Here is a 14,198-nt window from a genome sequence, read left to right as displayed (position 1 = left end):
TCAGCATGGAATAAACCTATTACTTGTTCCTTTGATATTCATAAGAAGACATAAGACAACACATTTGACGACTTGATATAAGGAAATTGATCTCTAAGTGTGGAAAGAGCTCTTCTTTATTCCATATGACCACTGATAATGCTGGCACACTGTGACCGAGTATTGAACAGCTGAAGGGCAGCAGCACACTGGTAGATTGAACGGAAGAGTTAAGCAATCATGATCTATAGAACTGCATCAGATTCCTGTTGGAGAGCATGTGCAAGGAGTCTCAGGATCCAGAAGCCTACAGATGTGCTGACTAGGGAGGACACCAACTGTCTCAGGCTCTTCAAGCCACCCACACACAGCCTGACACTAAGAGAGCCTATTCATTTGACTGGAGGATCCTACTATTTTCTATTTTCAGTTATCCTAGAATTTATGATAGTACAAGCTTATTAGTAGCTGTACAGTATGTTTCATCCCTTTCCAAGCGTGGACAAAGTCAATGGGATGTTACACTAGGACTAAAAACTAAAAGATCATTTCCTAAAGCAAGCAGGATCTGTAATAACACCAATAAACTGTTTCAGAATAAAGGCGTTTTATTTTTAAAATAGAGGCTTCTCAAATTACATTTTAAACATTTGATCAGTTATGTGTTTTGAAACATGCATACTGTAGCAAAGCTTTAAATGTAAAAATGCCAGTTTACTCCACAGACATTTGGAGCACCTCCCTCTGAAAAAAAGATAAAATAATGAGTTTCAAAAAAGTAAAATTTTAAATACAAATTTTAATTAAAAAACAACATTCACCTTTATAAGGTTTTAATAAATTGAATGTGTTTTTCACAGATTAGACTTGTCAGAGGATGATTTCTACTGATGGGTTTGGAACTTAACTGTTAATTAATATTACCTAGTGTTCTATGGGTCTATAACTGATCGATTGTTTTGGATGTAGAAGCTCTATATAAGCCAGTAATCTGATAGCCAGTAAAACACTGTTTCTTGATTCTTGTGCGATTTTGACAATATTTCTCTCACCTGCATCACAGCTTTTGGAACACCAAATGATTAAGGTATAGGAATACAGAGAGGCTGTAAATCACAAGAAATAAATCATTTTAATTCATTCTTTCACATCACAAAAACTGAAAAACCCACAAAGCTAATGATGACAAGTGGTCATCCATCTTCTGCACATCCTACTAATTGGAGTCACTGCCACTGGAATGGTGCTGAAAAAGAAGAAAAAATAAACCTAAGCATGCTTTCTTTTTTCCATCAACATGTACTTGTCTCTCATCTCCCTCCCTCATGTTAAAGCTCATGTAAAAATATGAAGCAGAGTTCCAAAACAGTACAACATTTTACTTCTCCACATGTAATTTTTGTTTAAATTATTTATATCATTATATAAATGCATGACATTATACAGTATAAATGCATGACTTCAATGTTTATTGTTGATTCTAATTGTCCACATCTCTGAAGTAGTCAGCAACAATGAGCTGTTGTCACTATTGTGTGTTAAAAATTGTCAACTGTTACTGTTAGAAATTACTATACAGTACGGTCTCGAGATTTGAGAGGGTCCAGTGCACAAAACTGTATAGTACTTCTCAAATAAGTCCACCCATATACTGTACCATTGTATAATATACCACACTATGCATGGTTCACAGACATAAATAACCCTAAGTTATATGTTAATTTAAGGACTAAAATATTGGCTTTATGTTAATTAAATTAAATTACTTTGATCATTTAAAACAAACAATCATAAACTTAAAGATGAAGGCTAAATCAAACAACATGAATCCCTCCTCTCTGTCCAGCATATTCCTGCTCTTTCTTTCTCTGCTTTCCAGCTATTTCCCTGCTCAGTGACTAGCTCTCCCCACTGTAATGAAAAGGGCAATAAAACTGTCAGTGAGCCTGTAAAGTCATACAAAAACAAGACCAGATGCGGATACTGGGTAGTGAGTATTTGGGGAAGAGGCAGGGAGAGGCTCACTAATTCACAAGCCAGATTGGACTCGTGATCCTACAGTAGTCTGTTATGCAGCTAATATTAGCAACCTTCAGCTCAGTATCATCCCCCTCTGCTCTTCTTTCACGCAAAACCCTGTCAGACGAGCAAATTGCGAATATACAAATTCACAAATGTTGAATTTGAAGATGTCAAGACCCTCCTGTAAATAATTGATTTTATGATTTTATATAGTGCTTTTCATCCTGAAGGGGATGTGATCAGAACTTTGTATGTAGGAGGGGACCCACTTCATCAGCCACTATGCACCAGCAGGTACACTACACAGGAGATCATGTGGAAGAATAAGGAATCACTTCACCAATTAAACTACGGTGGAGGTTTGGGAAGGCCAGATTGTACCATCCCAGAATTACATTTAGCTAGGACACTGAAGTAACTGCCTCTACTCTTTTGGAATATACTGTACCAAAGGACCTTTAATAACCAAGTCGTCAACATAGCTGTTTAAAATAGAGTGCAACTTCTGTAGCACAATGTCCCAGAACATCTTACTGAGGCATAGTTTTTTTCAGAAAGTCTGGCCTAGATGGAGGAGTGCCACCTACTCAATACATTTTGTAAAATAGACTTCATCCTTGTAGTGCAAAACAAGTTGTCCTTAACTTGAAAGAGGACTACTATGGAGAAGCACAACTAGAGAAAGTGTAGAAATATATTTTTGAGGATCCAACTATTTGCATTTTTAACTCGAAAGCCTACTCTGGTTTCATCCACCACCCCAATAACATGTAGGATTATTTTCATTGGCCTGCTTGGCATATTAACACCTCATTCATGCTCTGGTTGCACCTGTGGCCTTGGCTAAGGCACAAGAAAAAAAAAAGAAGAATTCAAAATATTTACCCGTTTTTTATGGCCGTGACCATGATGACCGTGACCATGATGACCGTGCTCATGCCCAAGCCCAAGCCAGTGACCGAGACCATGACCGTGCCCATGCCCATGCCCATGACCATGACCGTGCTCATGCCCATGCCCAAGCCAGTGACCGAGACCATGCCCGTGCACATGCCTGTGCCCGTGCCCATGACCATGCCCGTGCCCATGACCGTGACCATGACCATGTTCATGATGCTTATAGCCTGACCATGGGGTCCCCTCATTTGGATAGGGCTGGGGATATACTCCTGGTCCATAAGGATAGGGCTGAGGATATACTCCTGGTGCAGATGGACACAACGGAAGTAGTGTCACTGGGCCAGGAGGGAATGGCTGTGTTCCAGGGGGAAATAGTTGCGTTTGTGTCCATGGGCCAGTGGGATATGGCTGTTGGAAGCCTGTAGGATTTGTGCCTCCTACAACACAAATATGAAGACAGTACTGAGAATAACAATAATACCTACAGTACATAAAGAATACTGTTACTACACTCTGCAGTTTCTAATGCCATGAAGTTATTGACAACAGGGAATGAAAAATGTGCTTCTGCAAAGATTGTAGTTGCAGCTTACAGAAAAAGCTAATAACCAAAAGTTATGTACTGAAGCAAAGAGCGTTAAGCTATGTTGTCAGGGCCCTAAATTCCTCCCCAAAATGATTACTGTGAGTGCATAATTACCGTGAATAATTATTTAAAAGAGTTAGAAAAAACTTACCTGGATTATTGCCCCACATTGTGAAATATTGAATCTACAAAAAGGAAAAATGGTTATTGTCTCATATCTTTTAAAAAAAGGAATAATAATCTGATTAAACCACAGAGTGAAAAACACTGGTAGTGAGGCCGTGGCTTGGGCTGTGTTGACTTTAAGATTGCATAGGACAGTCAGTCTCCATAAGGGCGGTGCTCTTGTCTTTCCCTTTCTGGGGCTTCCCATTGATCAAAGGTCCTGTTTGTGCAGATACCACAGATGTCATTAAATACCACACTATGTAGGGGTGACATGTGGTGGGATTGTAGGACATCTCTAACTAGGCCTAAGACCAAGAGATGGGGTGGGGGGTGAGGCTCAAAAACACGGTAAGAATAAACAATACATCATCACACCTGGCCATCTGCATACAGTCTGTTACTCGGTCCTGCGCCATTACTTCTGCCCACAACCATGACAAAAATCCCAGCAGCACACAGAGACAGGAGAAACTGGAGGATATACAGGTGGTATCACAGCACCCAGGAGAGAATTTGGACACCAGGGGCTCTATAGAGAACAGCGGAGGAAGGCTCCAGCATTCTCTTCTTCCCCCTATACGAAGCTGGACCCAGATAAAAGTAGGGTGGGGGGACTCATAAGCAACCGCATTTCTTAGAATGGCTGAAAATGAGCAAGATGTCTAAAACTACACAGAGTTTCTTTGCAGTGACAGAAGGGGGAATGCCAGGTCACTGACTGGACTGGTTTTAGAGAACAGAAATGTTGGACTGCACCTTTGGGACATCGGGGTTTTGGTAACAGGGGTCCACAGGGGAGCTGTTGTGTTACAGGGGAGATTAGGGGATGCTTTTGTGAGATGGGTAAATTGATAGACTAATGAAATGGGTAGTTATGTTGGATGATTGTCTTGTCAGGTCTGTTGGTGCAGTGGTGGTCCTAGGTGATAAAAAAGGGACACTAGGTGCCATAGTCAGCTGCAAAGCCAAATCAATTTTGACATTTAGGCTGAAGCTGACATATATATATATATTGGTATGGTCAATGCTTTTGACACTGCAGATAAGATTTTCTAGCACACCTACAGTAATTGTCCTTTTCACAGTTTCACACAATACTTCACAATTTCTGACAGGGGAAGTTGGCAAAGCTTTTTTTGTTTCCAAGCCTGATGGAACTATGCCCCAGGCAAAATGTGCTTCTAGGCTTTATCTACTAACTCTGTCAAGTGTGTGTGTAAAAGATGTGGCTTTCAGATCAGGTTTTGTCACAAGGCCCTTTCAGAAAAGATAATGTGCTAATATAATAGATAATGTTTCCTATGAAGACTAGAGAGGATTATGTCTGAGGCAGATCATAAGAGGAGAAATTCATGACACAAGCACACAGCTATAGGATTGCCCATAGATATACTTCACCTTTGTACAGAAATCTTGCTCTACTTGTACTTCTGGATGTTGTAATGCATTTTTCCTAACCATAACTAGACATTTTGCACAATGGTTCATTACTGGCAACCTTAAAACATTCTCTCAAAGTGCCCCATGGATTATGGCACCATTTGATAGTTGTATAATTGTTGATATTTCCATCATTCCTGTAGTCTTGACATTCACTGAATCACCCAAGAACACATTGGGCCGACGCAAAATTGTACGAGTTTCTATCCCTGACTTTGTGCCACAAAATGCAGTCCCTCAGTGCAGTGCCATGGAATGTCAAGCTACTGTGGATTCTGATTAACACAAATCAAGCATAGTCCAATAACCTGTTTCACTTCCATTGCTTTAACACTTTGACTAGATATTATCGCTGTGTAGTTCTCTTATTGTATGAACTGTTCCTAAATGTCACAAAAGAGACAGAAGTTCCACTTCACAATTTGTTAACATGTTTAAGGTATTTGCTTTGCATGTTTGCAGCCTTCAATATCCAATTAAAAAGGATTTAGGAAACAGTAGCATTTATCTTTAAAAGAGGTGAAGAGGGGCACTGACACAAAACACTCAAGGTAACCTTACCTGTTAGTCCACCCACCTCTCCCACCATTTAATAAAACAGGAATAGTAGGAGATGATTGGTTACAATTACACCCTCCCATTTCTAGCCAGAACAGAATTCATATTTTTATATTTTTATATTTTGCTCCAGGCACCAGACATTTTATTCCATAATCACTTTATTCATCACACTCAAAGCTACCATATCTGAAGAAAAAGCATGTACTGAAAAGTCAATTAAGGTTGTAACATTAAAAAATGTGCAAGTGATTGTGGTTTGTCAATCAATTCAATTCACATCAAGTTGTATCATACATTGCAGTATATAATCTAGAGGATTACACAGGAGTATAATCTCCTATTTTTTTTTCTGGGCACGGGTACCCAAATGATAACAATATTCTCACAAAATTCCCATTACAGATCATTGTTAAACCATGCCTAGTAGCATATCATACATCATTTTTTAACTTGTGCCTCCATCGATGTTTTCTATAGCTATATAGCTATAGCTATACTATATTCTAGCAGATTCCTTCTGATTAAAATCAGTCATACAAAATTATTTGTTTTCCTTTAATTAATGTAATGATTACTGGAATACATTCCATAATTCCACTATAAGTGGAATCTCCGCTTTTAGTGGAGTGTCCAGAAAAGCGCTATATAAGTGTAAGCAATTATTATTATTATTATTATTATTATTATTATTATTATTATTATTACAATTTCTAAATTAAAATATTTAAGAAAACAATAATCATTTAAATATTTTAGATGGCAAATTGAATAGCAAGAAAGCCGTACTTACAGGAGGATGGTTGTCCGATACTGGTGGTTTCTGTAGAGGAACCAGCTTCAGAAGTACCCACCCAGCCCCAGGCTCTCTGCCTTCACATTCTTAGTGCAGTCATGTGCTGAACTTCAGGTGTGGCTGGTTTTGTTGCTCAGATACAAACGAAACAGGACTTTTATTTTGCTGTAAAATCATTCTACCAAAAATACGACTGTACACATTTTTCATTCGTTTAAAAAAGCAAGGGTATATTTGTATTGAATGCTATGCTGATGGCGAACCCCTTACATTGAACTACAACACAGAAAGATTGCTTACTTTTTTCTTCTGACCATGCCTGTACTCAGAGAGACTGCAGATTGCAGAAATGTATTTATTTGCCTATTAGGTAAATAAATTACTCATTGCACTGAAGTCCTGTAATGGAGTAAAATGAAAACCCCAGACAAATCCAGTTCATTGCCTCAATGCAATGTACTGTATGTATTGTTATGATGCATTTGCTTATCTTGATGGCAATACTGTATGAAGGGAAGATTGGATGTTTCATTATGGGCTTTTTCCCTGAGGTTCTGAGGAGTTTTTTCCAGTAAAATCTTTCACCCAAAATGCACATTCAGCTGCTCAAATTGTACTTTATATGGTCAGTTTCTAACAAGGTTGTAACATTCAGGACATCACAGGGCATAAAGACAATGGCTGATTCTTACTGCTGCTTTAAAAGAAGTATAACAGGGGATCCTTCTGTCATTGGGTATAAGCAGAGCAGAGGAATGTTGTACAACAACAAGTACTGTTGTTGCTTATTGGGCATACTGTATATAAAACAGAGGACTGAAGTTTTAAAACCACTCCTGTTTTCCACAGGACACATCAACTTATTTAATTCTATATTAATCAGAATCAACGTGAAATATCCATACAGTATATCCATCTGTTTTCTAGCCACTTTATCCAATAAATGGTTATGGGAAACCAGAGTCTATTTTCGGAAGCAACAGGCACAAGGCAGGATAGACACTGGATGGGAAGCCAGTCCATAGCAAGGTACACACAAACACAAAGACAAACACACATACACCACAGCCAATTTTCCCATATGCCAATTAACCTACCTGTATGTCTCTGGACTGTGGGAGGAAACCGGAGCACCCGGAGGGAGCCCATGTGAATGTGGGGAGAATATACAAACTCCACACAGATAGCACACCTGGTCTGGTAGTGAACCCAGGGCCTGAGTGCTGCAAGGCAGCAATACTACACACTGTGCCACCATGCCACCCTATGTACCATATTGACTGCGTCACTACAAGCTTTAGATGGCAGCAAATGCACATCACAGTTGGTTTTGTGAAGTGGAAAGATGCCGCAAACAGAAGTGACAGAGTTAACTCAGTTTCAGTGTGGGCACATTGCTGGACAGTGGAGGGCAGGGTGAAACCAGTGTGAAGTGTCCAGAAACACAGAAGTCCCACAGGCCACAGTCAGCCTAGTGATTTGTCAGAACCGACGAAAATGCAATACAACAATATCTTCCTGGCCTGAGAGACTAGGTCCGCAGTGAGAGCCCAAAAAGACCAAAGCTATGGAGGAAAGTCATCTCAGTCTCTTTTCATCAAGAGGGTGGAGTGATGGCACTGTGGCTAAGGATCTGCACCTGTGGCTGGAACATTGCCAGTTCAAATCCCACAGCCGGCAGAGAAATCCTACTCCGTTGGGCCCCTAAGCAAAGCCCTTAACCCCAACTGCTCCAGGGGTACCATATAAATGGCTGACCCTGTGCTCTGACCCCAAGCTTCTCTCTCCCAGTCTGTGTTTCTCCCATAGAGCAAGCTGGGGTATGTGAAAAGACACATTTCTAATGCAAGAAATTGTATGTGGCCAATAAAGTGATCTTATCTCATAGCTCAGAGAGCTGGAGCATCAATAACTACTATCAAAGGACATTTGCATTTGTTAGGTTATAAATATTCTTATCATGACACGCAGGGCAGAAAGAAAGATAACAGAAAGGTGAAGAATACATAAAAAAACGTGGTTAACTGGTTAAAAAATGGTTAACTAGCACCCTTCATCAAAGATAGTCATACTGTAGCATCACATGGAATGCCAGAGGATCTGTTTCTGTGGCTAGAAGGTTGCCGGTTCAGCTCCTGCAGCCAGTGTAGAAATCCTACTCTGTTGGGCCCCTGAGCAAAGCCCTTAACCCCAACTGCTCCAGGAGTGCCATATAAATGGCTGACCCTTTGCTCTGACCCCAAGCTTCTCTCTCTCCCGGTCTGTGTGTCTCACGGAGAGCAAGCTGGGGTATGCGAAAAGACAAATTCCTAATGCAAGAAATTGTATGTGGCCAATAAAGTGATCTTATCTTATAAATATTCTTATCATGACACGCAGGGCAGAAAGAAAGATAACAGAAAGGTGAAGAACACATGGAGTAAAAAAAACTTGGTTAACTGGTTAAAAAAACTGGTTAACTAGCACCCTTCATCAAAGATAGTCAAAGAATAGACAGTCGTCTAGAGGAAAATACAGTACGTACATACTGTACAATCACATGGAATGCCAGAGGATTGCTGTTGCACCCCGAAACTCATTTTGATCTTGAGACATACAGTAGGAACACAACTTCAGGAATGTGATATTAGGAAATTGATCTCTAAGTCTGGAAAGAGCTCCTCTTTATTCCACATAACCATAGATAATTCTGGCACACTGTGACCGAGTATTGAACAGCTGAAGGGCAGCAGCACACTGGTAGATTGAACGGAAGAGTTAAGCAATCATGATCTATAGAACTGCATCAGATACCTGTTGCAGAGCATGTGCAAGGAGTCTCAGGATCCAGAAGCCTACAGATGTGCTGACTAGGGAGGACACCAACTGTCTCAGGCTCTTCAAGCCACCCACACACAGCCTGACACTAAGAGAGCCTATTCATTTGATTGGAGGATCCTACTATTTTCTATTTTCAGTTATCCTACAATTTATGATAGTACATGCTTATTAGTAGCTGTACAGTATGTTTAATCCCTTTCCAAGCCTGGACAAAGTCAATGGGATGTTACACTAGGGCTAAAAACTAAAAGATTATTTCCTACAGCAAGCAGGATCTGTAACACCAACAAACTGTTTCAGAATAAAGGTGTTTTATTTTATTTTTTTATATGAAGAACCTTCAAACATGTTATCAGTTCATCTGTGTGTTTTGAAACATGCTTTGCAAAACGTTTAACGTAAAAATGCTAGCTTACATTTCGAAATCAACACTCTGAATTAAAGCAAAAGAATTAGTCTTAATAAAGTAATATTTAAAATAGAAATTTTGAGAAAAAAACAGGATATTAACAAAGTTAGTGACTGTTTTATGCTGCCTAGTGTTCTATGGATCTGTAATTGATCAGTTGTTTTTGCTCTTTACAAGTGTGTAACTGGTTTACCAGTAACACAGTTTCTGAGTTCTTTCAATTTCATCTGTAAGATTTTGACAATTGTTCTGCCACCTGCATCATGTCTTTTGGAACATAAAATCATTAAGATATAAGGAATACAGATATACTTTAAATCACAGGAAATGATAGTCATTTAAATACAATTTTAATCCATTCCTTTCCATCATAAAAACTGAAAAACCCACAAAGCTAATGATGAAAAATTGTCATCCATCTTCTGCACATCCTTCTAATTGGAGTCACTGCCACTGGAACAGTGCTGAAAAAGAAGGGAAAAACACCAAGCATGATTTTTTTCGATCATCATGGGGTTCCATACTTTTCTCCCTCCCTGATGTTAAAGAGCATGTAAAACACAAAGCAGAGTTCCAGAACAGTACAACATTTTACTTCTCCACATTGTTCAAATAAATTGTTAAAATGATACTGTCATTTTTGTTTCCAGTATTATGTAAACATATAATACTTTTTCAATGTTTATTGTTGATTCTAATTGCCCACATAACAGAAGTGGGTGAGGGGCAGTGAGCTGTGTTAAAAATTCAAATAATAAATTTACAATTTTATATAGAGCTTTTCACCCTGAAGAGATTGTAAGCAGAAGTTATCATATAGGAGGAAATCCACTTCATCCATTAAAGTGGGTGATATATTGCAGTCATTATGGACCAGCAGGCATGCTGCACAGGAGATTAAGTGGAGAACTGAGGAATTGCTTCACCAATTAAACTAAGGTGGAACTTCAGGAAGGCCAGACTGCATTAGCCTAGAGTGGAATTTAGCCAGGACACTGGGATCCCTGTCCCTACTCTTTTGGAAAGAACTATGAGATCCTTAATAACTTGTTATTAAAGTATGTAGTTAGGATATCTATTTAAATTTTATTAAAAAGACTGCAACTTCTACACCAAAATGTCTGACCTAAATCATTATACTAGGGCATTGTTTTTGTTTTTTAAATTCTAGTCTAAAGTGATGAGTGCCACCTACTGTGCAGCCTTACTTAATTTCTAGGATATGACAAGATAATGCAGGACATTGGTAAACTTCCAGCCTATCATAGGGAAAAGATAAGCCAAACAGATTTTTGCAGGGCATGGGAGGACAGATAGATTGCATTTTGAGAATGAAGAAAATAAACTTCATCCTTAAGTGCAGAACAAGTTTTTCATTAACTGAAAGATAATTAATGTGGTGTAGCAACACTAGGGAAAGTGTAGAAATGCAGAATATTTTTGATAATCCTGCTATTTGTTTTTTTTACCAAAATCCTTCTCCAGTTTCACCCACCACCCCAATAAGATGTAAGGATGTTATGACTGGCATGCTTGCAATGCTGTCAAGGTGACATTAACTGAAAAAGAATTCTGTACCAAGAGGAAAAAGAAGAAATTGAAATAATTACCTCTTTTCCATGGCCATGAACATGATGTCCACCACCTCGTCCATGGCCACGATGACCATGACCATGACCGCGCCCATGCCCATGCCCATGACCATGACCGTGACCATGACCATGCTCATGACCGTGTTCATGATGCTTAGTACCACATCCTGGACTCCCCTCATGGTTCCTATGACCACCAGTAGGACATGATGGGGCCTGTGTCCCTGGTCCAGGAGGACAGGGCTGAGGATATACTCCTGGTCCAGAAGGATACAGCGGCGGTTGTGTCCCTGGACCAGGAGGGAATGGCTGTGGACCAGGGGGACATGGCTGCTGTCCAGAAGGGTATGGCAGTGGTTGTGTCCCTGGACCCGTGGGACATGGCTGTTGGAAGCCTGCAGGATTTGTGCCTCCTTCAACACAAATATGAAGACAGTACTGAGAATTACAATGATACCAATATAAAGAATGTTGTTACTACATTCTGTAGTTTCTAGTCCGTGAAGTTATTGACAACTGACAAATCTGATTCTGTTGACATTCTGTCACACTTCAAGAAGGCTCCACAGCCGAAGCATTGTGTTTCTTTTCTTCTCTTTTCTGACAAGTTAATCATCCAAAATCACATTTTAAGCAAAAGAGTGGTGAGTGGCATATAATACTAACCATTCTATGATGGGACAAAAAGTCAAACACAATTCAGAAACTGTTCTCTGGGCCCTAAATTCCTCCCCAAAATAATAACTGTAAGTGCATAACAGCTGTGAATAAATAATTTAAGAGTAAAAAAACTGACCTGGATTATTGCCCCACATTGTGAAATTTCAGACCTACAATTAGGAAAAAATGGTTACCGTCTCAGATCTTAAAAAATAAACAGAAATAATAATATAATTATAGCACAATACAATTAAGGTACAGTATATTGACATTGATATATTTTGACACTGAAGATAAGTGACAATACTTTACTATTTCTGACAGAAGAAGGTTTTTTTGTTTAGTTGTTTTCTGAGACTGATGGAACTGTGCCCCAGATAAAATGTGCTTGTAGGCTTTAACAGACAAGTTCATGTGCCAATGAAGACTGGAGAGGAATACTGTATGTCTGAGGTAGATCATAAGAGGAAATATTAATGACACAAACATGTAGCTACAGTATAAGATTGCCCATAGATATACTTAACCTTTGTGCAGAATTCTTGGTCTGCTTGTATTTCTGGATGTTGTAATGCATTTTTTCATAGCCATAACTAAACATTTTACACAATGGTTATTATTGGCAACTTTAAAACACTCTTCGTTCTCAAAGTGTCCAGTGGATTACGGGACCATTTGATAGCTGTATCTACAGTATATGGCAATTTCCATTATTTCTGTAGCCTTGACATTCACTGAATCATCACAGAACACACTGGGCCTTTGCAGAGTTGTCCAAGTTGCAGTTTCTGACATTGTGCCACAAAATGCACCACAATTGTACAGTGCCATGGAGTGTCACAGTGCCTTGTGGATACTGATTAACACAGAAACACAGAAAGTCCAATAACCTGTTTTACATCTGTTGCTCTAACACATTGACTATATATTATCACTGTGTAGTTCCTTTACTGTATGAAATGTTCATAAATGTCACAAATGAGGAAACAGTTCCTCTTCACACTTTGTTAATATGCATAATTGCTCTGTACGCTATGTACAGTAGCCTTCAATATCCAATGAAAAATGTGGGGTGTCAGAAATAATAGCAATTATCTTAAAATGACTGAAGAAGGGCAGTGACACAAAACACTCAAAGTAACCTGTTACTCCACCCCACCCCTCCCACCATTTACTGTAACAAAACAGGAATAGTTGGATATGATTGCTATCATTTAAAGTTACAATATCTTTCTAGCAAGATCAGAATCATACTTTGCTCATAAAATATGTACTAAAAAAGTAAACTTAAGTTGCAACATTAAATAAATATGCCTGTGATTGTGGTTTGGCACAATCAATCCAATTCAGGTTGTATCAGACATTTTGCAGTATATAATCTATAGGATTATACAGTAGTATAATCTGTTTTTTGGGGACAATTCCCCATATGATAACAATATTCTCACAATATTCCCATTACAGATCATTGTTTAAATCTTGCCTAGTAGCATATTCCTTCTGATTTAAATCGGTAATACAAACTTTTGTTTTCCAGAAAAAATGTAATGATTACTAGAATACATTCCACTATATTAGTATTGCATTTTATTAAAAAAAATAAGAAAATAATACGCATATAATTATTTTATAAATATTTTAGATGGCAAATTGAATAACAAGAAAGCCATACTTACAGCAGGATGGTTATCAGCTACTGGTGGTTTCTGTAGAGGAACCAGCTTTAGAAATACCCACCCAGCCCCAGGCTCTCTGCCTCCACATTCTCAGTGCAGTCATGTGCTGATCTTGAGGTGTGGCTGGGCGTGATGCTCAGTTGCAAACAAAACAGAACTTTTATTTAGCTGTAACAGCTTTCTACCAACACCATGACTGGACATTTTTTAATAAGTTTTAAAAAATGTGTATAAGTACTGAATGCCGTGCTGAAGGGTAACCCTTACACTGAACTATACCACAATAATGCCTGTAATCAGAAAAACATGTCCATTAAATAAATCACTCATTGGACTTACTGTAAGTCCTGTAATAGAGTTAAATGAAAACCCCAGATGAATCACCTTTATTGGTTTATTGAATCAACTTTATTCCTTTATTGCTTCAATATGTTGTATGTATGTGTTGTGATGCATTTGATTATCTCAATGGTAATACTGTATGAAGGAAAGATAGGATTGTTCATTTCAGGGTCTGAGGAGTCTTTCCCCATAAAATCTTTCTCCCATGTTTGGCTGCTCAAATTACAGTACTGTATATACATTTCTAACA

At 38.7% G+C, this 14,198-nt stretch overlaps 1 protein-coding gene and 1 long non-coding RNA gene across 2 annotated transcripts; both read right to left on the bottom strand.

The window, feature by feature from the left end:
- Positions 1-569: 569 nt before the first annotated feature.
- Positions 570-6,577, bottom strand: LOC148648997 (uncharacterized). The gene is made up of 5 exons (XM_088605028.1): positions 6,447-6,577; positions 3,639-3,672; positions 2,887-3,338; positions 1,152-1,225; positions 570-723 (listed from the first exon to the last, which is right to left on the bottom strand). Exons 3-4 carry the CDS (start codon positions 3,177-3,179, stop codon positions 1,156-1,158), a joined length of 363 nt encoding a protein of 120 aa, XP_088461154.1. The 5' UTR covers positions 3,180-3,338; positions 3,639-3,672; positions 6,447-6,577; the 3' UTR covers positions 570-723; positions 1,152-1,155.
- A 2,986-nt stretch (positions 6,578-9,563) lies between these two features.
- On the bottom strand, positions 9,564-13,726 carry LOC148648996 (uncharacterized). Its single transcript, XR_015926269.1, has 4 exons — positions 13,607-13,726; positions 12,067-12,100; positions 11,289-11,683; positions 9,564-10,142 (listed from the first exon to the last, which is right to left on the bottom strand). It is a non-coding gene; the product is annotated as an uncharacterized LOC148648996 (long non-coding RNA).
- Positions 13,727-14,198: the final 472 nt, after the last annotated feature.

This window comes from Lepisosteus platostomus, chromosome 14 (assembly GCF_059453375.1).
Source record: "Lepisosteus platostomus isolate fLepPlt1 chromosome 14, fLepPlt1.hap1, whole genome shotgun sequence".
In the NCBI taxonomy this organism is placed as follows: Eukaryota; Metazoa; Chordata; class Actinopteri; order Semionotiformes; family Lepisosteidae; genus Lepisosteus; species Lepisosteus platostomus.
The sequence above is the reverse complement of the archived record's forward strand: the minus strand, read 5'-3'. Positions and strand labels throughout refer to the sequence as shown.

What these genes read in the sequence shown, in the direction of transcription:
- LOC148648997 (XM_088605028.1), bottom strand. Translation starts at nt 3,179, where the DNA reads ATGGACCAGGAGTATATCCCCAGCCCTATCCAAATGAGGGGACCCCAT. An exon ending in GTCACGGCCATAAAAAACGG is followed by an intron (nt 1,226 to 2,886) that starts GTAAATATTTTG and finishes CTTCTTTTTCAG; the next exon opens with CACCATTCCAGTGGCAGTGA.